General features: G+C 43.3%; 2 protein-coding genes across 2 annotated transcripts; one reads left to right on the forward strand and one right to left on the reverse strand.

Annotated features, from left to right (window-relative positions):
• Positions 1 to 3,260: 3,260 nt before the first annotated feature.
• Positions 3,261 to 15,648, reverse strand: ube2ql1 (ubiquitin conjugating enzyme E2 QL1). The gene is made up of 3 exons (XM_028400225.1): positions 15,450 to 15,648; positions 13,852 to 14,768; positions 3,261 to 6,689 (listed from the first exon to the last, which is right to left on the reverse strand). Exons 2-3 carry the CDS (start codon positions 14,548 to 14,550, stop codon positions 6,558 to 6,560), a joined length of 831 nt encoding a protein of 276 aa, XP_028256026.1. The 5' UTR covers positions 14,551 to 14,768; positions 15,450 to 15,648; the 3' UTR covers positions 3,261 to 6,557.
• A 2,173-nt stretch (positions 15,649 to 17,821) lies between these two features.
• Positions 17,822 to 20,055, forward strand: med10 (mediator complex subunit 10). Its single transcript, XM_028399141.1, has 4 exons — positions 17,822 to 18,096; positions 18,183 to 18,266; positions 18,719 to 18,821; positions 19,334 to 20,055. The coding sequence occupies exons 1-4, from the start codon at positions 17,975 to 17,977 to the stop codon at positions 19,430 to 19,432; spliced, it is 408 nt and encodes a 135-aa protein (XP_028254942.1). The 5' UTR covers positions 17,822 to 17,974; the 3' UTR covers positions 19,433 to 20,055.
• The last annotated feature ends 3,987 nt before the right edge of the window (positions 20,056 to 24,042 follow it).

The following is a 24,042-nucleotide window of genomic DNA, read 5'->3' on the forward strand; positions in this document are numbered from 1 at the left end:
GCATGGGTGCATAATGCATGCAACCCATACCATATAGAATAAAAATCACATCTCCAGTGTCTCCGCACAGTGAAGCTTCATCTCATCCTACGCTCAGGCTACAGCAACACATTATGCACACAATAGTTGATTTTGTTTCTCATCTTGCCATGAGGAAGATGCTCAGCTCCTATACTCCGAAATAGGATTGTGCAAGCCAACATCATAGCATGATCAACAGATAATATAGATATGTGTGTTCCATACATCATTGATGTAGAACCACCTCCAATATTTCATGGAGACAGCTACACACATCACCGCTTATCTTATGCACAGAGAAGGAGAAGGGATCTATAATTCAGCACAAGTTTTTTGATGGCTCCTCCCCGGAGATTTCTGCCCCTCTGTTTTTTCTTCTTCTCTGACCCTTTCAACCCCCTTTCTGCTTCTACTGATCCTCCTGACGATGTCTCCACCGCCACTTGAGCTGCAAGTGTTTATGTTGGTGTGGGAACATTTGCTGTGTGCGTGTCTAATAGGGCATATTTGTGGGTTGTCCAAGTGCCCTCTGTCCAGCTCATCTCATCTCATACAGACATTCTGGGAAATCTCCACAGCATTGTATGTGTCAGCGAGGACAGAGCAGAGGAGGAAATGGAAGAGTCACAAATCACATCTTCTCTAATGAAGCTAATATAATTCAGAAGGAGAGGGGAAGGTAGCCCCCTATGCTGCTGCATGTTTGCCCTTATGTTACTGATGTTTTACTTCTCTTTTTGCTTATCACCCCCCCCCCACACACACACACACATCCAACATGCCACATATAATACACAATCCAAACAGACTGTTGAGAAAAAAAAAAAACGCCTTCTTATCACCCTCATGTTGTGTTACTACTTGCAGTGATATATGCTCTGACTTTATCGTAAAGATTTATGTTCCTGCTGAAAAGCAAAGTAATCCACAGATACAAATGAGACTAGACTGTGTTTAGGAGGTTTTAGACTCCACTACATTCATAAGCCTGAGAAAGGATACGACACGGCCCATATAAAACAGCTTATCGCTGTTTCCTCACCACTATTAAAATCTCATTCTGATAAAGCATACTGCATGAAATCCGGTGCTGTATATGCTCGCATCCTTCTTAATGTTATGGTGCTGTTTCATCATGCTGTGTGTTGCTTTTACAAATCACATAAACAGTTTCCTCCTGGGATTTGGGCAATAGAAGGAGGGGATGCTTGTCATTTTTTTTAGAATAAAGGCAACAACCAACTTGAATACATAAACACAGTCACGGTCACCTTCCTCTTAGCTTACTCACTCTCCTCCTGCTTTTTTTTTCCTTCTATCTTTTTGCCTCACTGTTGTTTTCGGATGTTTTCTGTGTCAAGGTAACCTTGAGGGGATTGTTGTCTCACAACTGAATAATGAATGTTTGTGTCTCTTGCTTCCACTCATGAATACGCACTGATTTTTTTGTGTATGCTTATGGCATTAACTAATCAGATAATTAAACTCTTTTTGCCTGACTCATGTCCTCTGAGTATTCAGCGAGGTGTCATCAATATCTTGCTCGCTCTCTCTGATCCATACACCGCTTGGTCTTTATCAACCTAATGAGCAGTGGGGAAATATCAACTAGACAAAAACAAGAGTGCTCAGGGATCAATTAACTGTGATATGTCAGCAATGATGATAGCAGGGGTGGGTGTACAGCCTGTGTGCTCGTTTAGTTTTTTTAGTTGTTTTTTTTTTTTTGCAGATTTAAATGAGTCAGCAGATATGAGCTAACACATGTTACATGTTTTACACACACACACACACACTTCTTCACAACTTCTTTCTTCAAGATTTTTGATGTGACGTCCCATTCTAATGAATACACCTTCATGTATTGGACGAAAATGGTGCCTGTGTTTTCTTCTTTTGCCATTTCTTGGTTCCCCGTGATCACGTTTTGGTCAAGTTATCGTTATTTTTTGGAGGAGGTATGACCTGTGGCTAAAAAAAGCATCTCTGACTGAGCAACATGTTTCAACGCCTTATTCTGCTCTATCCATAGCTATACAACATCCTCTGAGAAGGCAGTGTTTGGCTCTGGCTTGCATTTCTTGATCAACTTTATCAATAAACTGGAAGACATTTTTGACCCTGTGTATCCCTGTGGCCACTATTGATAAATTCCATCCATTTCCTACTTTGAAGAGATTGGAGGAAAGCTTCCTACTGTCCTTGTGTATGTAACAGTCAATGAGAGACATTCAAAAACACAAATAAACTCCCCCTAGCAGTTGTAAACAAGCCAATTGCATGGGTTCAGCATGTTTTCCAGTGTTGTGCAAAACAGAAAAGGTCATCTTGTGTTTACTTTTTTGCTGTTCTTTTCCAGCCTCTCTCTGCAGTTCTCTGATCTATGGTGCACAGAATGGCTATCAGATTGAAAGCATCTCAGACTTCAATGAAGTCAATTCAGTATCATTATGATTGATCATTATTTCTCAGATCATTCTGTCGTAAAAACAAATTTGCAGAATAGGCAAAAAGCCTGTTTTATATCAATTAGATGTAACTGTAGCTGTGTCCATGTTCCTTTAAGCAACAGGTTGATTTTTATAATTTGATTATGAGGAAGAGTGCACATTAACAATGGCAACTTCTTACTGCAATCTGCAGGTAATAGACCATGAAATTATGTTATGTCACCACTGCCAGTGTATAAATATGGATGCTAACAGGTTTGTCCTATAAAACACATCTAGAGGAGTGAAGAAGATGTAAATCAGCTGCAGTTTGCACGTGCCCAAGCAGCCCTGACAAGAGATGCAATCAGCTAAAATATATGTGTGTGTGTGTGTGTGGATGGACAATGTACTGTATGCCTCAGATCTTTTGGACAGATATCCTGCTGCCTGATGCCTGCTGCACCCTGTGGCAAGAACAGGCATGTTGGAAAGAAACAGCTCTGTCACTGTGACTGCAGCACACACTCTGCCACATAGAGAGGGAATGTTGTGTTACCATTAACCTGGCTAATAAAAGAGGAAAAGAAGAAAGCGAATCAATGCAGTCTGTCCTTATGGAGGTTGATAGTAACCATCGAGTGCAGTAAATGAAAGTGGGACAATGCAGGGGGCCGGGCAGAGGACACAGCCACCTGAAGTGGTATAAGTAATGTATGCAAGTGTAGCGAGTTCTGCTCAGGTGCTCCCAGATGTGACTTTAGATTACAATTTCAGAGATGAAACAAAACCACCAAACCATCAGCAGAGTTTGAATAAGCTGTAACTTTTATTGCACATTCCTGTTTGGTCTTGCAATGACCTTTCACCTTTTGAACTTTTAAGACCTCGGTCTCGACCAAACACACACAAGTCAGGAGTGAGACGAAGTTACCCAGAGTAACCGATCACAGGTCAGATCCCTTAATGAGTTAAGATTTGAAGCAAAGGGGGGGTCATACTGATCCCAGATCTGTGACTGAGGGGAACTTTAGTCCAGATCTTTGTGTTGACTGCATTACCCACAGGCCAAATCACCATAGAGCAGGACCACTGGGGAAGGACAGCAGTGACATCATGGAGGGGACAAGGAAGTATTTGTGGGAGCATGAAATTTTTCTCCGCTTGATGTGCTCCCCAAATACTCCCTTTATAACCTTGAGGCTTTACAACCTTCTGCCCTTCTTTGCTCCCTGAAATCCCCCCATATAAACACACCTTCCCGAATCACACAAATACATAGGCTATCGTTCTTTGTAGTTTTTTTTTTCTTCTCGTTTTCTTGTGACGATACCTGCAACATGCTTCAAATCTTCATTTTGGCAAACCACAAATAAATTAAAACACAAACATTCATATAACACAATGTGACATTTTTAGGACGCTTAGAAAGAAAATACATACAGTACAGAACCCAAAATAAAGAAAAAAAATACCAAGAAAAGAGAAGCATTTGCATTTTTGTTTTTTTCTCCATATTTTTTCTTGCTTTTCTTGAAAAAAAGATATACAGTAGCTAGCTACCAATCACATATCACATGCAGATATAATACAACATAATCAGTTCACCCAGTTAGTGTCTGCAAACTACCAATCTAAACTATATCACAAAATTATTCTCTTGAAACCAGCAAACACTCAGCTTTTGAGATATTTTATCTTAATAATAATAATTCTGTTTTCTCTGCTGACGAGCTGAGAGCCACTATACGATCGACCCTGAAATCACTAGCCAAATTCAAAGAAGACTAACACGCTGTCATACATGATCACATACCAGATGGTAAGATGTTGTTTTTATGTCTTTGACTTTTTTTCGTTATCACAATGGGAGTGTTACACACATATTTGCTTACACATGCACTCAAATGCAGACGGGTGTTTGTTATCGCCCACAAACGCAGCACAATGGGAGCTCTGAGGCTTCAAATGTGGAGAGCTGGTAGATTCGGCTCAAGAGGTTTGAACTTCCTGCTCAAGGATTATGACTGGGCTGGGTGGTGTGTGGAGAAGCTGCTCCACCACTCCCACCCATCTACAACCCAGCCACCCCCCTCCCTCCCTCCCTACAAAAAAGAGGGCAGGAGAGGATAGAAGACACAAAATGTCAGTACCGAGCGGGAGGTTTGACATCCGCCATCCTTCTGCTTTCCTGCTCTTCTCTAATGACGCTCTGCTGAAATGTCAGACCAATTAGCAGCTTTCCCTCTGACATTTAACTGGCAGATAGCAAAACAAACACACGACTGGACTGGACTGGACTGGACTGGATGGACAGAGAGTCTACGCCTCGTAGACTCTTGATTGATTGAGACCGACACTGCTGCAGTTAATATTTGATATTTATAAAGTCCTTTAAAAGGTTGGAACTCAGGAACTCTACACTATTAAGTAATCACAGCAGGTAGAGCAAATACTATCTGTCTGCGGCCATTTTGCGAGCCACCTGACATTTCAGAGAAGCAGCCGGCAGTGATCAAAGCTCGCACGATTCCCCGCTCTCCCTTCCTCTTCCCTTCAGTCTCTCTCTTTCAGCAGACATCAATCAGATGCGCTCTGAAGCGTACCCTCATTTAAAGCGCCACTCCATCCACGGCGGCGCTCGAGCTCCTGTCTGTCTCCATTTCTTGGTGTTACCGCTGCAGTCAAGGCCGCAGGTGTACGTACGAAGAAGTGTGTGTGTGTGTGTGTGTGCTGCATGTGGGTGAAGTTAAGCGTATTTTCTATTGACGTTTTAGTTCCTAACTGGGCTCTGGAGGCCACGTGCATGTAGATATTGGTGTTTACAGTAATAATAATCAGGAGCTGACACAGACATGGAGCCGAACAGTGAGATACTTAGCAAACAAAAAACAAACAAATAATAAAAAACAGCACTCCCTTTAGGCCATAGTGTTAGTCACAGTAAATCATATTTTTTCTGTTTAAAGGGCTGTCTCCCTTGCTCACACAAACACACACACACACACACGCATTGAGGCCTGGCCTTCAGCTGAACCATCTGGTATCTAAATCATGGGAATTAGGAGTCTTCTTTTTCTCCCACACACACACACACAAACATGAGAGCAGAGAAAAACAGAGAAATAAAGAAAGATAGATGATTGACTGTCACTCTATTTATCTTACATAGTCTGTGCATAAAGCAACGTGAGTTTTTTTTCTCCATTAAAAATCAATATCCATCTAGCAACAGTGAGCTCTAAATTTAGACACAAGAGACGCAGAGAGAGACAGAAACAAAGCGAGATAAGAAAGAGGACAGAGAGAGAGAGAGAGAGAGAGAGAGCACAGCTCCATGTAAATTACAATCTTCATGTTGCATTGAACTGTGAGCAACAGCACAGTCGAAAAAGAAAGGGGGAATGGACTGAATGAGTGAGTATAAACGCCAGTGCGCTGCCCGTCTATTAAACATTAACAGCTTCATTTATATGTAAATGACCTGACAGCTACAGAAAAACTGAGAGAGAGAGAGAGAGAGAGAGAGAGAGAGACGGTGGGATGTAATATCAGTTCAGTGCTGAAGAGCAGAAAAGGAAGGAGGGATGAAAATATATAGGATGGGATGGACAGGGAGACAAGTCCCCCTCATTCAGTAGTCTTTCACATCAGTGGAGAGGTCCACACTGTCCCATTTGTCCAACTGCACATGCGTGGGTGTGCTTTAAAGAAAAAAAAGAAAAAGAAAGAAAAAAGGGATCCACTGCACCCCCTGATGCACGTGCAAACACTCCCACTTGATGTCCAATGGAGTGACAAACACACAAACACACACACACACCTCCCTCTCAGGCCTTTCCAAAAATGTGGGAAAGAATCCCTGCACGAGAGGGAGGTTTCACGGTGAAGGAGTGACGATGATGAACTGGGGTGTCAGCTCTCCGACAGTTTCGGTGGAGGAGATGACAAAAGAACAAAAATACACACTAAACCAAAAAGAAAAACAAAAATCTTGCGTGAAACAGCAAAAAAAAAGGTGAGTTAGCGTGGTGTGTCATTTTGCGTGTCAGAGCTAGCTGGGTTTTTCCGGCTAGCGCAGGGGTCGGAGGGGCCACAGCTGGGCATTCAGCCGTCGGACACGGGCGGGGACACCCAGCCATACTTCTCGTGGGTCTTCACCAGGGACTTGAAGGTGGCCTCGGCTTCTTTACGACTAAAAGCTTTCTTGGACTTCCCTGGTTTCCTACAGATACGGCCCTGCGAGAGACACAGAAGGTAGTAGAAGGGAGGTTAGATCAGTGCAAATGCTGTCAATCTGTCCAATAATGCATATTTAGGATGGATCTGTAAAATCTGCAGTCTACACACATGCATCAATATGCTCTCATCAGCCTGAGGGTACAAATGTTGCATGAATTAAGTCTTTGTGAATTGCTTTCTATCCACAGTCTATTGCTGCATGTGTGTTTTTTGCATTGCTGACTTATTCCTTTAAAGATCTGAATGATGATATCTGACACAGAATTAAAAGAGACTGTAGAGATTATTGCTTATATTTGGCAGTTTAGATACTGATTAAAAAAGCACTCCTGGGTACATCAGCCAAAGAAGCTATTTTCATGCAGTATTTTTGTTTGTCTGGGTGTCTGTAAGAAGAAAACCTCCAAATTATACATGGATTTTCACCAAATTGGATAGACAAACAGATCCTGGGCCAAAGAACTATTGATCAGCTGTTGGATCTCTGCCATTAGGTGACTTATGTATTTTTGTTTAGCCATATAAAACTAATGGACGCTGAGGCTTTCTTCCAAGTCCTACAGCTGTTGTAGCAGGACCACAGAAATCGATTTTAACTGCAAATCTAAAGCCATTATGTGTAGAATTTAAAGCTGCAACCAGCAATTATTGTCATTTATCGATCTTTGCGCCATTCATGGCAACTGTCACAGGACCACATATTCAGATGTCTAACTTTGTCCAAACAAAACACAGAAAATAATTTACTTTAACAAAACTTTGCAGATTAATATTTTGTCCATGTATGGGGCAGCTGATTCCAATATGTATTTTTTCTACTGAGATCTACTATCCTTATTAATGTTATGTATTTTCCAATCTGTAGCTGAAATGTGATTTTTTTTTTACGTTTTTTCAGTCCCTTCAAAAGAAGAACATCGTTTTATAAACTTCAAAAACCAGCATGTCAAAATGGTGTCGTTTGATCTGGATGTTCTTTGTCAGATCAAAAGGAAGATGACTCTCTTGCTCTCGGCTGTCAGCAGTCTTGTCCTGCTCATTCAGGTAACACTGCTACAAGTCTTCCCAGGCCACGTAAAGAAAAAGACAGAACTACATGCACTTTAACGAAGTTGATGGCTAATGCACAGCCACGGGGGGGGATTTGTTGACAGGACAAGTGGTCTGAATGCAGGTTGACCAACATTAGATCAATGTGCAAAGGCAAGGAAAGAGCTTTTAAGATGTCAGGGTCAATCAGAGGTGAGAATATACCCTTCAGTACACTGGGCAATGGGGAGGTAAGTTGAGAACAGCAGCAGCAGCACATATTGTGTAAAAGTATTATGACGTAGCCAGGCACCTCCTTGCTTCACACACTGGTTTAATAATATACGTGGAATAACATGGGAGTCAGGGGAGGGAATGGAGAGCGGATTATTGGCAGCAGCGCTAAGACTTCTGTGAAGATGAAGAAGAGTGTGTGGGAGGATGACTAGAAAAAGAAACAACTGTCTTTATGCAGCGGCCAGGACAACACGGCCATGACAGCTGTGACAGTGGTGTGATTCAAATCAATGTTTTAAACATGGGAACATGACAAAGGGGAGGTCGTGACACACTCATCTGACTGTACAATAAGTGAACACACTGCAGTTATACTGGAAACTTTCCTGCGGCCGACTCCCCAGACAGTGCTGCTACTTTTGTGTATTTGTTTGTACATGCTTGGTAACACTGCACCACTTCCTTCTATACCCAGTGTGTTTTCTTGGCAAGTACAAAGTGGCACTGAGGCTTTCCACTGAAACCAATACTAATGAAATTCCCTTAGATGGTCTGGTTCCCTGCATGCTGCAGTGCAGTCCTGAGAAATACCCCGGATATCATTACACTTCCACAGTCTGCAACTTAATCCTGCCCTTACAGATAGAAATAAATACATGGAGTGATTATTTCCCTGTTTAAGAGGCTTGTATTGTTATGTTGTGACTCAATTTCTGTCCCTATTATCTGGTGATTATAGGAATACCGGTAGTTTGTAGAATATACACAACATGGCAGCCAGCAGCTAGTAATCTTAGTTTAGCATAACAATGAAAGCAGGTGGAGCAAGCTAGCTGGGCTTCTTCAAACAAGACGCACATGCACACCTCAAAAGCTAACATATCCAAATCACTTAGTAGACAACATCAGATATCAGAATGTCAGAAATGAATCTTAATGTGGCTGTCAAAAAAAATTGCACCGATAAAACTATCAATAAATACTGCATTCTTACAGAATATGTTACAGTTATAGTCCATCTCTTGCAATATTTAAATATCTTGCTTATTTATTCCATGGATGTGGATTATTTGATTCGAGCTTGTGGCCACTGGTGAAGCAGTATCATAAAAAGTCCTTTTTGGCAGGGAGCGTTGGACACTGTGTCCCCGTATAACACCAGCTTAATCACGAGTCCAAAACATAACAGCTCCTTTTATTATTATTTTTTTTTTATTATTATTGTCTATTATTATTATTTTTGTCTCAACACCAGGATAGATGAACCTAAATCTAACATTTAGGCAGTGAGATTAAACAGGATAACAGTTACATCAGCTCAATAACATACCACATCATTTAGATCTGGGATGTATCAATCATGACGTCATCGTCTCCACATGACATCTGATGGATGATCAGAATGTCACATTACATTCTTGCTTAGCTATTTTGGGTCAAAAGTGAAGCAGGGGATAAAAAGGGGATGAGGTGATAACATTGAATGATCTGGAGATTAGGGTTACAGTTTCCATTCCTGTAGCATCAGTGGCCTCATTTCACTGCAGGGCTTAGCAACACTCACACACACATACACAGACACTCTATGTCTCTGTGTGTCTCCCTGTCTCTCACACAGACAAATTCTGAAGAGCTTGCCCTTTTATTTCCCCTTGCGCTTTGATCAGTCTTGAAATCAATCCCATGTCCATCATAGCAAGTAATTTAATCTAAGATTGAGTTTGACACCAAACAAGGCAGAATCTGTCAGATCACATTACAAGATTTCAAATTTGCACTGGTAAGAAAAAAAAAACTTTCCTCCGCCATTGGATTTTTTTCACTTGTTTTGAGAAGTGCATGACTCACATTGTGACTCACTCAGATGTTATATGCAGTGTTGCTCGGAGACTTTCTGTTCCTCTTTAAAAAAATGCCAGATTTAAAGAGTAACTCTCACTTTGTTCAGCTTAAAATTAACATGTATCGGTATTGTTGTTGACTGATTCAGGTCCCAATTGAGGCACTTCGGTACAAAGTATTAATTTTTATGTATAGTGTTATAGACATGTGCAATGAGTGTCCTCTATAGGAAGGAAACCCGATCACTGCCACTGAATTTCTTTTTTCTGTTGGCTGGTTGTCTGTTCTTGAAGACATTATGTACTAGTTACTATTATCAACACCAGCTCAGTGGCCGTTTTAAGCATTTCACAACTAGTTCACAACAGAACAGAGGGCGGAGTTATTGTTCAACGACAACCTCCTTGTGTCTCAAACAGCAAATACACACATCCAAACCGATGTGGTGTCACCTTAGCAGCCCTCTCTGAAACTGGCTCTGCCTGTCTGTGCAGCTGGAGGCCTGAATACAGATTACCCTGGATGACAAACACAGATAATGCACCGGTTGGCTACAGACAAAAGTCACAGAGAAAAGCTGGAATATTGCATTCCCTTTTCTAATCACATGCATATCTTCACATCCCACCATATGGTTGCTGTCACCACCTCAAAATGGCGGCATGCTGTATTGGATGGATATCTTTATGGCAATTGGCCATTGTAAAAGAGGTGCGATTACTGCGGTGATCAATGGCAGGGAGGGCCGTACCCTTGGCTGAACATCATGCTGTCATTAAACCAATCTCTGTGCGCGTTTTTACACACAACGGCAGGCAATTTCTCATTGGGTTGTGGCTAATGTGGATAACATTGCGTGCAAAATAGATGGACTTTGTTTGCCTCCACTGGAAACAGTTGCTGTGTGTCAGAGAGACAAGAGAGAGGGAGAAAGACCTGTAATGAACTGCAAGACTCTGGGAGCTGTGTGTGCTGATGCACATTCCCGATTTTTACTCCAGCTTGAAAAGAGGAAATTGAGCATTAATTAGCGCCTTTGTGCTAGCAGTCATCTACAAGAATGGCTCTGTATGACACATCTAAAGATGGAGAAGGTAAAAATATCTGCTTGTGAGAGAAAGTATGGGCAAACAAAAGAGCGAGTGTGTCTACACAAGTGTGTATGTATATGTGTTATGGTTTAGCTGAGCGAGTGCCCCAGGCCTGTTCAGTGCCATGTCAGTGTTTATCTTTTTCAGCTAAGCACTCGCTCGTTGAGAGGGACACACTCATGTAGAGTGCCTGCTGGGTAATTGTGTGAATGGAGATCAGTCAATGGACAGAGCAGGGAAGGCCCCATTGCATGTTGGGATGCAGCTCTGGGGGCCAGGAGAGGATTGCATAACGCAGACATGCTTAAAGGGCTGGGATAAACAAACAGGGATCAATGTCATCATCCTCCTCATCAGATCAGTAAGAAGAGCCCCGTGGGACTGATGGCAGGGTCATCACAGGGTAACAACAATGTCTGTTTTTTTGTGTACTTTCATTGGTCTACAGGTTCCTCAATCTGCACACTGTAATACTGTTTATCCGTAAGAGAAAAAAAAAGGATGTCTTAAAGGGGAATTCCACTGACGTTTCACATGAACTTCAGTTTCCTCATCACATGGAAAATTACACACTCAAGACAGCGTGTTTTCTGTGGCTCTGTTACAGAAAAAATAACCCTATGATGTCATCAGCTTTTCAACAGAAAGCTGATGATGAAACAGTTTTTCAGACATGTTGGAGGTCTAAAAATGTGATAGCCTTAACTTTACAAACCAAAAGGCTGGCAATTTTACCAAAACTATGTTATTAGGTTATATTTTATGATCATATCAGGCTACATTACATTTTTTAAATTAATACAGTATTCAGTCTATATTTGTTAGACCATAGTAACAGCAGGCTCCTTGAACCCCAAACACTAATTCAAAGATGCAATTTATACTGGTACTGATACAATTCAGGAACGTAACACGTGCTCACATTGGCAAAATTGTGTTATTTTACTTAACAAATGACACACTTGAATGTGAAAATTGTTAATTTATATTCAACAATCGTTTACTTTATAGTAAATAATCCTCCTAAATTAAGCCAATTTGATACCTATAAATCTATTTCAATTTATTTCAAAGGTTGCAAGGTGATCAGGAACAGGACAAGGCTGAACAGGACACGGCTGATTGTAAATCTACTATGATTCCAATTGACAGTTACTGCACTGTCTGAACACAGCAGATCAATAACTCTATGCATCTCTTTACAAAGACAATTGTGCCATATTAGATCACTGTTTTCTGTCACCTGCACAGCGCTATGGGAGTTCCATTTTCCAACAGAGATTGCCTTAATCCTAAAAAATATCACAGGGCCAGACTGATGATCGCCTTTGCGATCTCTGTGCGCCTGTTGCGTCCTCACATCTGCAGGCAAAGGCACGTGTAGCTCTGTTGACTTTCAGCTCAGCACTGTGTCACTGCATGTATCCTCTCACACTAAAAATAGGAAGGGGGCTTCTAAACAAGCCACAGCACTATTGTGATGGAGAACCGGTAGTCAAGGATGAATATATATACACTCTGTGCATCTAGTTATATATATTCCTGTGCACTCTGTTTGTCATAGTGTGTGAGGGACAAATATACACATCACCCTGATTATTAGAACGCATGCAAGCCCGTGCACAAAAGAGCTAAAGAAAGAGCTAAAAAGAGGCACACACAGGAATAATTAATCAATATTGTTTCCATTAACAAACCGGACAAGGAGGACGCTGCACCATAATTAGGGAACACTGCAGCGCTGCTAGCTCATCTCCTCGAGCAGCAAATCAAGATGAACACACACACATTGCTCTCTCTCTCTCTCTCTTTTGTTTTTGCATGACCTCTCTTGGTGACAGATGCTTAATGACCACAGATGACTTGGAAATAATGTTCAGTTATATCATCAAAAAACTCAAAAACCCTGCCAAGGGTGGGGGGTAGGGAGGGAGAATCCAGTGACAGTTTACATAAGGTCTGATGGCACAGCACCGTCATACTGCTGACGTAAAAAGATAAGAGTCAGCGAGGAGAAAGGCAGAACCGGAGAGATGAAATGACAGGAATATGATGTAAAAGCAAGCATCTGAATACACATTAGGAAACAATGATTCTTATCTGGGTGGAGAAGAGAAAATCTGCTCAAGAGTTTAAACGATTATAGCTTGGAGTGCATTTAGAGATGCAGCAATTTTCAATGGAATTGTAGAGCTCCTGCTGCTGCAGTGCACTGAGGATGTGAAAAACAGATTTGACAGGATTACATAATCCAGACATACTAAGTCACTGAGGACTACTAGGTGGGCTACCTGCTGTTTTTCTATCCATCATCATGTGATGAATAATTGCTTTATTCCTCCTTGAGAATGAATCTGACGGCACAACTGATACTGTGACACTGCATCAGAACATGCAAAGAGACGTCTTTGTTGTCAATGGATGCTGATTTATGGAGGTGATAAAATGAGACCGCAGAGAAGAGCTGGCATGAAGGAGATACTGAGGGTTGCACTGCATGAAATGGCTGCCGTAATGTCACATAAAGATTAATAATGTTCACAATCATGGCTTTGCTCCTAGCAGAGAGAAGGGGGAGAGAGGAGTCTTGCGACCTGTGATATTATGGTGTTGCCCTTTCAAAACACAGAGCAACAGAACATGCCCCAAGCGGCCAAATTTAGACTTTAGTATGTGTATTTATGACATATTTCCATGTGTCCAAAATGGCACTAGATGAAGTTATTATAAACACACTTATATGAGCAAACACTGGATTTAACTTCCACATAAGAATAAATTCCGTGCCATAGAGGACATGTGTGCGTAAAAGTGGTTTTATGCGTTAATTACGCACGAGTCATGTAATCTCTAGTGGAACTGGTTACGTCCAATGTGTCATAACTGAAAATAACTAAATGATTAACAGGTCTGATGATGGATGATATTTCAAGCACCCACCAGCCCCTTCCACCCCTCACCTGTCCTTTTACGAGGCTGGCAGCGAACTGCCTCATGACCGCCTCCACCGTGTAGGCGCTGGACCATCCGCGGGGGGTCAACAGCTCCATGCATATGGCCCCACCATCCAGTACGTAGCCGTTCTCCAGGCGGGGCGTCAGGACCCGCATGAATGGCGGAGAGAATGGGAAATTGTCGGGAAAGGTGACGTTGAGGAGTATGAACTCGGTGCTGGTCTCCTTCATGTCCTGCCACAGCGCAGAGTCCTTGTCTACCTGGTGCAGTTTGACGTTCCAGTCAAACAGGTTGTCCTCCACCAGCTCCACCGTGATGAAGTTGTCCCCTAACCTCCTGATCTCCTGTAGCTCCTTCATCAACCTTCTCGTCCGGACCTGGGTGCAGTGTTGTCGGTGAGGCGGTGGTATGGAGGAGGCACTGGTCGCTTTACTCCCGCCTCCTCCAGTCTGCTGCTTCTCCTTTGCATCCTTGCCCTGCTTATCCTTGCCGGTCGGCTTGTCCTTGCCGTGCTGGTCCAGCTTCCTCGCCTTAATCTCTGGAGTGCTCAGGATGTTAGTTTCGTTGGCGGTCTGACAGTGTTTGTTGGCGTTATTTTTCTGGTTCCCTTTGGTCCCTTTTAACGAGCCCTGATGGTGCTTTGGATCCTCGGTATCTCGGTCGTGCAGACGGATCAGACCGATCTTCCGCAGTAGAGTGGCCATAATTTTAATAGACTTATGTCTTCTCCACCGTTCCCCCCACACAGGGGCGAAATTCACCCTTAGAAGTCGGTTCCCGTTCACAGAGACGACCTTTATCGATGCTGATTATTAACCTTGTTATACCGCAATCCCCCCTCCGTTCACTGCAGCCTCAGGATGAACACAACCGGGGAGCCTGTGCTGTTTTCTCCTCAGTGCATCATCTCGATGCGGCTCGACTGAAAGAGAAAGGGGTGAAATATGAGCTTACGCGAATATTAAAGACAATGTCACGATAAAAGATTTTTGTTGTCAAACATCAAATGAATCCAGCCGCTTAGCACACCAGTACAAAGGACATCACGACTGCAGTTGTTCTGTGATAGGACGATGCGTTACGCAGGAGCGTTTTAGTGATCTTACTAGCTACATTTTAGGAGAGGGATGTAGCCTAGTGGGACTATTTTATCCAAGCCAGAGCAATGCAGGCTATGTGAATACATAGCACTACAGGATAGAGGGACAGGCTACAAGACGGACACCTTGGATACACGGGGTGAAAACACCATAATGCATAAATGTTAAAATAGAATAAGAACACTTTGGATACCTAAAGACACTACAGGTGATATGGATAGTAAAAAGGCATTGAAGATGAAATGTGTAATATCAATGTTGCTACTGTCATCATATTGGCTATAAGGACATGCGATCTGCTGTTAAAAATGACTGCAATGTAGAAACATTGCAGAAATGTCGATCACTGAGAAAAAAACGACAAACAACCCAATTCAATCTTTCCATATGTGCTCCACATTTTAAGCCTTTCAACATAATTGATTTTTCTTTATGTGTGTTCTACTGCCCACACAGACAGCCCCATCGCTACAAGCAGCGATCCGATATTATTCTGTTCTTACCGTGGACTGCTGAAATCCAGAGTATATCCGTTTAATGTTCCGTTTATGTTGATCCTGCTGTGCGTAAAAAAAGGCGAAAAGCCTCCACCATCCAGTAGACCTGTCGTCGGTGAGAGCTGAGGTGGAGGTGGAGGAGGAGGAGCACAGCCTTTGGAGTATGTGCAGCTGCGGCAGCTCCAGCTTTAATGCAGCCGAGGACCAAACAGCCGAAGGTAATCCTTCCCGGCCCGCCTGCTTTCACAACGGAAGAGCGTCAAAATAAAAGCGCCTGAGTTAGGTTCCGTTTACGCACCATTATTTTACAGTGCTGTGTCCTCCACTTGGCAATTACAATATGAATCATATGAATTCACCTAAACTACTTTAAAACACGCAAAAAGTACGTGCTATATTCCACATAAACTACGTTTCAATCAACCTAATCCTTATTTACGACTGCAACAAGGTGCCGTAGCAAACACGGATTTGTTTTCAATACCATGGATTTTATTTTGAAGGGAAATTATTACTTCCGGTAAACTCCTGGCAGCTTTACCTGAAAGTGTAGGCTGAAAATGAGAATGAGAGGAACGTAATTGTCAGTTACTTTCACTTTTAGTCTCCATTTCTCAGTTACCTATCTATTTTTACACAGCAATATTGTTCAATACTGTAAAGGCATGGTTCGCAATATTTTAGCAAATATTTGGGGACTACGGGCACTACAAGCAGCTCTGGTGATTAGATTTAGTGATATGTCATTTATTAAAGTAGCATGATGATATTTAGCTCATAGCGGATTGCATTCACATTTACACTACTCAAATATCTCAATTTCGCTTGCTGAAGATGTGCTGATCTCAAAGTGCCATGCAAGTGCCATGTCTGACTGTTTTAGTGGTATGTGGCGATCTGTGGCTCACATGTCTCTGTTTTGGTGCCATTTAATGCCCGTTTTGGGATTTATCATTTGGACAGTCTAATATATCATGTTATAACATGTTATGTTATAACATGATAACATAATCATTATAACATGTTATGTTATGTTATAACAACTCTACATTCGCACATTTACATCTAATCTGTATCTAGAATAGAATAGAATATACTTTATTAATCCCTTTGGGAAGGTCCCTTGGGGAAATTTGGGACTACACACGCTGCACGGCAATCACAGTCAAAGAACTACTCGATCAAATGTAAAAAATATCAACACAAGCACAAAACAATACCATCAGATCCCACCTATATATCAATAAGATTCTCCATGGTAACATGACGCTCTAGCTAAGCAGCTGGGATTCTTAAATAACCACGTCATAGTATGCAGTGAGTATCTGTTTCTAAACTAGAAAAGGGCATTTCCTGAAGAAAATGCAAGTTTGATTGCTGCAGCTGAAGCATTGCTTTGAATGCTGATGTGAAGGATTGCTCTGAATTGCTAGAGAATCAGATCAATTCAGAGCTTTGTATGCCTCTGTGTATCAGCCTGTCACCATGGTAACGGCAGAGGAGAGCTCAAAAACCACTCCAACTTTGAGAGCCTGGCGTGCGGAAACGATTTGGAATTAGAAAATTCTGAATACAAGTTTGATAGAGCAGCATCTAATGAGCGTTTTAAGACTAAAATGGAGTCTGTAGCTTGAAATTTGTAGGAGGAGATACATTTGGCAGATGACCCTTGTTGAAGGGCTCTCTCATAGACCCCCATGTTAAAAATGACACCGAATTTGCCTAGCAACGGCAATAAAACTAATAAATTATATAAATAAATCTGCCTTTTTTATATAACAAAACAACTACACTAACACTGGCTCCTACAGTATTGCTGTTAGCCGTTCCTGTCCTGATCCAGACTGTGGTCGGCAACACAGTGAGAGAGAGCGGTCTCCAGGGGCAAACTCCCTAACCCTGACTCGGTAGCAAAGAATGATGAAGGTGGTGGTGTACTAAATAACGGACCGTGGTTGCTGGAAAGCTTTATTTTTGCCAGTGCTGCACATAAAACATGGGGTAAACTAAACTTCCCTCCGGTCGCCAGCTAACTTCAATAGGCGCTGCCCTGTCTAACACACGCGGGCTCGGTCCTTACACACTCTCACACACACATTCACCCTGAGCTGCCTGGCTTACAGATACACTAGACACATCTCACAACACTACGTACACTGAGTGATACAACGCGCTAGAGCAGACTGTCAAACTGATGAAGTCCAAAACGGGCATTACATACAGTGCGAGATGCCAAATGCCACTTTGGGATCTTGCCCCTATGTGATTTTGAGCTTCTGACAAAGAAGCTTTCTCCCAACCAGCAGCACGACATTTCGACGCATTAAGCGTCAACAAACGGCACTCCGTCATTGGTTGTTACCTAGGTAGCAGTTCAGCGATTGGCTATCATGTGGTCGTAAAGTGCTTCGGCATTGTAGCCGTGGTGGTGTCGGAGGCTAATAATAAATACCGATAATTTCACTGAAAGATTCTTCCAAACGAAGTCAGTTATCTTAATGCTATACGTAGTTGGGTAACAGTTTAAAACAATGGCTGAAAGATTTGATAACCTCGAAGAGCATTTGGAAAAATTTATCGAGAATATTCGACAGTTGGGAATCATCGTCAGTGACTTCCAGCCTAGCAGCCAGGCAGGACTCAACCAAAAACTGTGAGTCATGTTTTATTAGGCTGGTGTATACGACACAGACATGCATTAAAATGTGTTTTTAACCTGCTCCGTTGATTTTCTTTCAGTAATTTCATGATATCTGGTTTACAAGACATTGAGAAGTGCCGTCAACAGCTGCATGAGATCAACGTACCCCTGGAGGTTTTCGAGTGAGTTTAGTGGCTGCATTACACTTCATGTCCGGATTTGTGACAATGCTTTTGTTTTCTTTACATCTCCGCTGCTATCTACCGTTGATGTGACCCTGAATACACAGAACCGAGAGCATACGTTTTCTTTTGTTTTACAAACGCCAATTCCCGTTCAAAAATCTTAAGTTTTTAAAGTATTCTCAGCAGTACATTTCTTCATAATTATTCTTTGTTGTTAAGAAGCATGTAAACACTTGGCATGCAAGTAGAGATACTTTATTGCATAGAAGAGTATAGACATAGAGTAATAAATAAGCATTCAATTATAAAATATGTCAGATCATTATACGTACCAAAAAAGTGACCGTCAATGACTTAAGAAATCTCACTGTGTAGTTTTCTTATGTGTGCATACCAAGATTATAGGCCTACTACAAACTTAAGGATGACATTTTTTGTTTTGTTTGTAGATACATTGACCAAGGTCGAAATCCTCAGCTGTACACAAAGGAATGCCTGGAGAGAGCCCTGGCAAGGAACGAGCAGGTCAAAGGAAAGATAGACACCATGACGGTAAGAGATATAACCAGGGACACTGAGATAATAATTGACAGAGCCGCCAAAATATTTTACTGATTAAATACTCATGCATCATAGCCATATTTAGGATTCCTGTAGAAGATAAAGAAGATAGATCATTTTAGTGTACAATTAACTGAACTTGTGGAGGACCTTTCTAGGCACGAACATTAAAAGTCTTATTTCTGCTTCAGTAGAAACTTATGTCCTGTGGATAAAATAGATTAACTTATTTTATGCATAAAATAAAAGTAGCTATAAATCATTTGCCCTATTCATCTATTCCTCTGAGCTGTCACAGGCAGCAGTGACTGGCAGAGAGATTGTTATAGGACTAGGTCAGCCAGCACGAGTGATTTCAGACACACCTCAATTTGTGCATCTTTGTTTTAAGTGTCTGAACAAGCAAAAGGAGCGGTGGATTAAAGAGAGGGTCTTCAGTACGCCCTTAGACCACAGTCTCTCTGTAAAAGCGGCTATTATTATAGGTGTTCTTTTCTTTACAGAAATTCAAGAGCCTTTTAATTTCCGAACTTGGCAAAGTTTTTCCAGAGGAGATGGCCAAGTATAAGGCTATACATGGAGAAGATGCACCCTCCTTGTGACGAGTGTACCATCGCCCCTGACCTTCAAATTGTGACTCTTGAATTGAAAGACTGGATAGAGTTTGACCAACTAGGATCCTCAGTGGTTGCCAGCAGAACATGATTATTATATTCCTAAATGTTGTGAGGCTATTCCTGATCAGTGTGATCAGGTAGGATGTTAATTCCCTGCTTCTATCCTTGCTCTACATTCAAACTTCATGTGAAGAATTAGGACGTTGAGGTAAGAAGACAATTTTATGCACTTGGTTCTTATGTTGCAAGGATACACATTGCTCTTTAATGTCCTTGTTGAGACATGGACACTGAGTTAGCAGAGGAATAGCCACAATTTACTCCAACAAGTGTACATACAGACTGTTTATACTTCAACTCTTTAATGTTTTTTTTTTTATAAAAAAAATTGTTCTCATGCATTTATACCACATTCAGTAATTCAATAACATTTTGTATCAAGCTCAGGTTTCTAATGGCCATGATGACTGAATGCAAATGTTATTTAAAAGTAATTCTGTGCCTGATCCCTTGACATGGTCAGAAATGAGTCCACTCTTTGTTTGTAACTTATTTGTATTATAATGTTTGTTAATAAATGATCCTTTTGGATTGAAATTCTTCTTCTATCTTGACTTAATATGGAAATTATAAGTATTTGTTTATCTTCTGCATGTTAATGTTATTTGGTAGTACATGTTTCAAGTTTTCCGAGTGTGTGAGTTAAGTGATGCAAGGTGCACTTGCAATAATGCATTAAGTGATTGAAGCGTGAGTCAGTGTGTCCGTGAGATGCCTGCAAACGTGACCTACATTTGATGACGTTTCACTGACGTCTTTTGTCTCAAGTGTGGCCTGCAGAGTGCCTTGAATTGAAACTATACCTTACCTTGAAACAGCGTGTCTGTCAATCTGTAACACAGAGACATGCTCTAGAAAAAGGAAGGGAGGTCAGAGCCCAACACGCCACCTCCTACTAAGGCTTAACCACAGCATCACGCCCCTCTGATACTGGAGGCAGATTCTCTGGAGACAGAGGGAGGGAAATGAGCCCTGTTATTGGTTTGTGATGTATGTTGAAGGGTAATAGGGACAGCCCTCTCTTCTCACTGTCAGCCTTTCCAGAGGATTTCCAAACATGCCCCCTTGTCTACCAGTGGTGGAAAGTAACTAAGCATTTGTACTTTGTTACTGTATTTAAGTAAATTTGTATGTACTTACACTTTACTTAAAGGTAGGGTAGGAGATTTCATTCTGATGCACTTTTTGTTAAATTAGTGTAACTTCTCTTTACAATCCGATAGCAACCGATTAGTTCGGCAGTTTCGCTTTAAAACGAAGAATATTAATCGTCTGTGGAAGCTATAAAATGCTAAAAACATCAGCCAATCCTACGAGGTGTCCCTGCGTGTATAGTTGGCTGGTTGTCACTCTCTTCCTGCTCTGCGCGCATCAGAGAGGTACGTGCATGATGGCCGAAGACTGGTTGGGAGGAGTGGCTTCGGGGTGAACTCGGAGACAACGGGGAGTGTGTTTACTTTCAAAATCTGGCTGACTCACCGAGTTTTCAAAATCTCCTACCCTACCTTTAGGTAAAAATAATAGTGCATACTTTATGCTTTTACTCCATTACATTTTGCAGCTATTATATGTACTTTATGCTCCACTACATTTATACAATGTTTGTAGTTACTTGTTACATTTTATGAATACAGTGCTGGACTGATGTGAGGTCAGACATGGAGCTTGTGTCATGCTGCCAGCTGTGTTTCTATAATTAGCCTCAGTCATGATGCCGCTGCTCTGGCTCAGTTAGCAGTAACTTAGTTAGTTAGTAACTAGTTAGCGCCTGTCTGCTAACACAAATCCATCCATTAATGTCTGATTAACTTTGATCATAACATTAATCTACAGCAGGAAGACTTACACAGTAAATATGGTGAATGCCTGTTTTTATTACCAGCCTCTCTGTCCACTTGATGCCCACAGCCTGCCTCATGACACACAGACCTGTCCAGAGCTGGTTCTGGGTACATTTCAAAGATGTCTGTACTGGAAATGTAAATTAACTACACATTGTCAATTTTAATTATAAGATGATTATTTTAACCTGATCATATATCCTTTGCAATGGAAATCAAATATATATATTCAGTGAATGAGTACTTTTACTTTTAATACTTTAAGTACATTTAAAAGTAAGTACCTAAGACTTTTACTTAAGTAGGATTGTTGATGTAGTACTTCTACTTTTACTTGAGTATATATATATATTGCTGGGTAATTGTAATTTTACTTAAGTACCAGCCCCTCCGTGGACCGCCACCTTACTGTGGTGGAGGGGTTTGAGTGCCCAGATGATCCTAGGAGCTATGTTGTCGGGGGCTTAATGCCCCCAGCAGGGTCTCCCAAGGCAAACAGGTCCTGGGTGATGGGCCAGACTAAGAGCGGTCCAAATACCCCTTATGATGAAAAAGAAAACAAGGACCGTGACGTCGCCCCACCCTGGCCCCACCCTGGAGCCAGGCCCGGGGTTGGGGCTCGAATGCGAGCGCCTGGTGGCCGGGCCTTTCCCCACGGGGCCCGGCCGGACTTAGCCCGAAGGAGCGACGTGGGGCCGACCTCCCATGGGCCCACCACCGGTGGGAGGAACCGTAAGGGGCCGGTGCAGAGTGGATTGGGTGGCAGTCGAAGGCGGGGGCCTCAGCGACCTGATCACTGGACACAGAAACCGGCTCTGGGGACATGGAATGTCACCTCGCTGGGGGGGAAGGAGCCTGAGCTTGTGCGGGAGGCTGAGCGGTACCGACTAGATATAGTCGGGCTCGCCTCCACGCACAGCTCGGGTTCTGGAACCCAACTCCTTGAGAGGGGTTGGACTCTCTTCTATTCTGGAGTTGCCCATGGTGAGAGGCGGCGGGCTGGTGTGGGCTTGCTTATAGCCCCACAGCTTAGCTGCCATGTGTTGGAGTTTTCCCCAGTATGTGAGAGGGTCGCCTCCCTGCGCCTTCGGGTTGGGGAGAGGTCTCTCACTGTGGTTTCGGCGTATGCGCTGAACAGCAGTGTAGAGTACTTGACCTTCTTACAGTCTCTGGGAGGGGTGCTGGATGGCACCCCAACCGGGGACTCTGTCATCTTGCTGGGAGACTTCAACGCCCACGTGGGCAGTGACAGTAACACCTGGAGAGGCGTGATTGGGAGGAACGGCCTCCCCGATCTGAACCCGGTTTGTCCATAACGAACACCATGTTCGAGCACAGGGTTGTCCATCGGTGCACCTGGCACCAGGACACCCTAGGCCGGAGGTCAATGATAGATTTTGTAATCGTGTCAGCTGACCTTCGACCTTGTGTTTTGGACACTCGGGTGAAGAGAGGGGCTGAGCTGTCAACTGATCACTACCTGGTGGTGAGTTGGATCCGTTGGCGGGGGAAGAGGCTGGACAGGCCCGGCAGGCCCAAACGTACTGTGCGGGTCTGTTGGGAGCGTTTGGCCGAACCCGCCGCTAAGGAGATTTTCAACTCCCACCTCCGGGAGAGCTTCACCCAGATTCCGAGGGAGGCTGGAGACATTGAGTCGGAGTGGACCATGTTTTCCACCTCCATTGTCGATGCAGCCATCCGAAGCTGCGGCCGCAAGGCCTCTGGTGCCTGTCGTGGTGGCAATCCCCGGACCCGGTGGTGGACACCGGAGGTCAGGGATGCCGTCAAGCTGAAGAAGGAGTCCTATCGGGCCTGGTTGGCTTGTGGGACTCCTGAAGCAGCTGATAGGTATCGGCAGGCCAAGCGTGCTGCAGCGAGGGCAGTTGTAGAGGCAAAAACTCGGGCCTGGGAGGAGTTCGGGGAGGCCATGGAGGAGGACTATCAGTCAGCCTCAAAGAGATTCTGGCAAACCGTCCGGCGCCTCAGGAGGGGGAAGCAGTACTCCACCAACACTGTATTCAGTGGGGGCGGGGAGCTGTTGACCTCGACTGAGGGGGTGGTTGGACGGTGGAAAGAGTACTTTGAGGGTCTCCTCAATCCCACCAACACGCCTCCTATTATGGAAGCGGAGGCTGATGACTCAGTGGTGGATTCGTTCATCACCTGTGCTGAAGTTGCCGAGGTAGTCAAAAAGCTCCCCGGCGGCAAGGCACCGGGGGTGGATGAGATTCGCCCTGGGTACCTTAAGTCTCTGGATGTTGTGGGGCTGTCTTGGTTGACACGCCTCTGCAACATCGCGTGGCAATCGGGGGCAGTGCCGCTGGACTGGCAGACCGGGGTGGTGGTCCCTCTTTTTAAAAAGGGGGACCGGAGGGTGTGCTCCAACTACAGGGGGATCACACTCCTCAGCCTCCCTGGGAAAGTCTACGCCAGGGTACTGGAGAGGAGAATTAGACCCATAGTCGAACCTCGGATTAAGGAGGAGCAATGTGGTTTTCGTCCTGGCCGCGGAACGCTGGACCAGCTCTATACCCTCCGCAGGGTGCTGGAGGGTTCATGGGAGTTCGCCCAACCAGTCCACATGTGTTTTGTGGACTTGGAGAAGGCGTTCGACCGTGTCCCTCGCGGCATCTTGTGGGGGGTGCTCTGGGAGTATGGGGTCCGTGGCCCTCTGCTGAGGGCTGTTAGGTCCCT

Source organism: Parambassis ranga, chromosome 2 (assembly GCF_900634625.1).
Source record: "Parambassis ranga chromosome 2, fParRan2.1, whole genome shotgun sequence".
NCBI lineage: Eukaryota > Metazoa > Chordata > Actinopteri > Ambassidae > Parambassis > Parambassis ranga.

What these genes read in the sequence shown, in the direction of transcription:
- ube2ql1 (XM_028400225.1), bottom strand. Translation starts at nt 14,550, where the DNA reads ATGGCCACTCTACTGCGGAAGATCGGTCTGATCCGTCTGCACGACCGA. An exon ending in CCAGCCTCGTAAAAGGACAG is followed by an intron (nt 6,690 to 13,851) that starts GTGAGGGGTGGA and finishes TGTCTCTCGCAG; the next exon opens with GGCCGTATCTGTAGGAAACC.
- med10 (XM_028399141.1), top strand. Translation starts at nt 17,975, where the DNA reads ATGGCTGAAAGATTTGATAACCTCGAAGAGCATTTGGAAAAATTTATC. An exon ending in GTACCCCTGGAGGTTTTCGA is followed by an intron (nt 18,267 to 18,718) that starts GTGAGTTTAGTG and finishes TTTTGTTTGTAG; the next exon opens with ATACATTGACCAAGGTCGAA. An exon ending in GAAAGATAGACACCATGACG is followed by an intron (nt 18,822 to 19,333) that starts GTAAGAGATATA and finishes TTTTCTTTACAG; the next exon opens with AAATTCAAGAGCCTTTTAAT.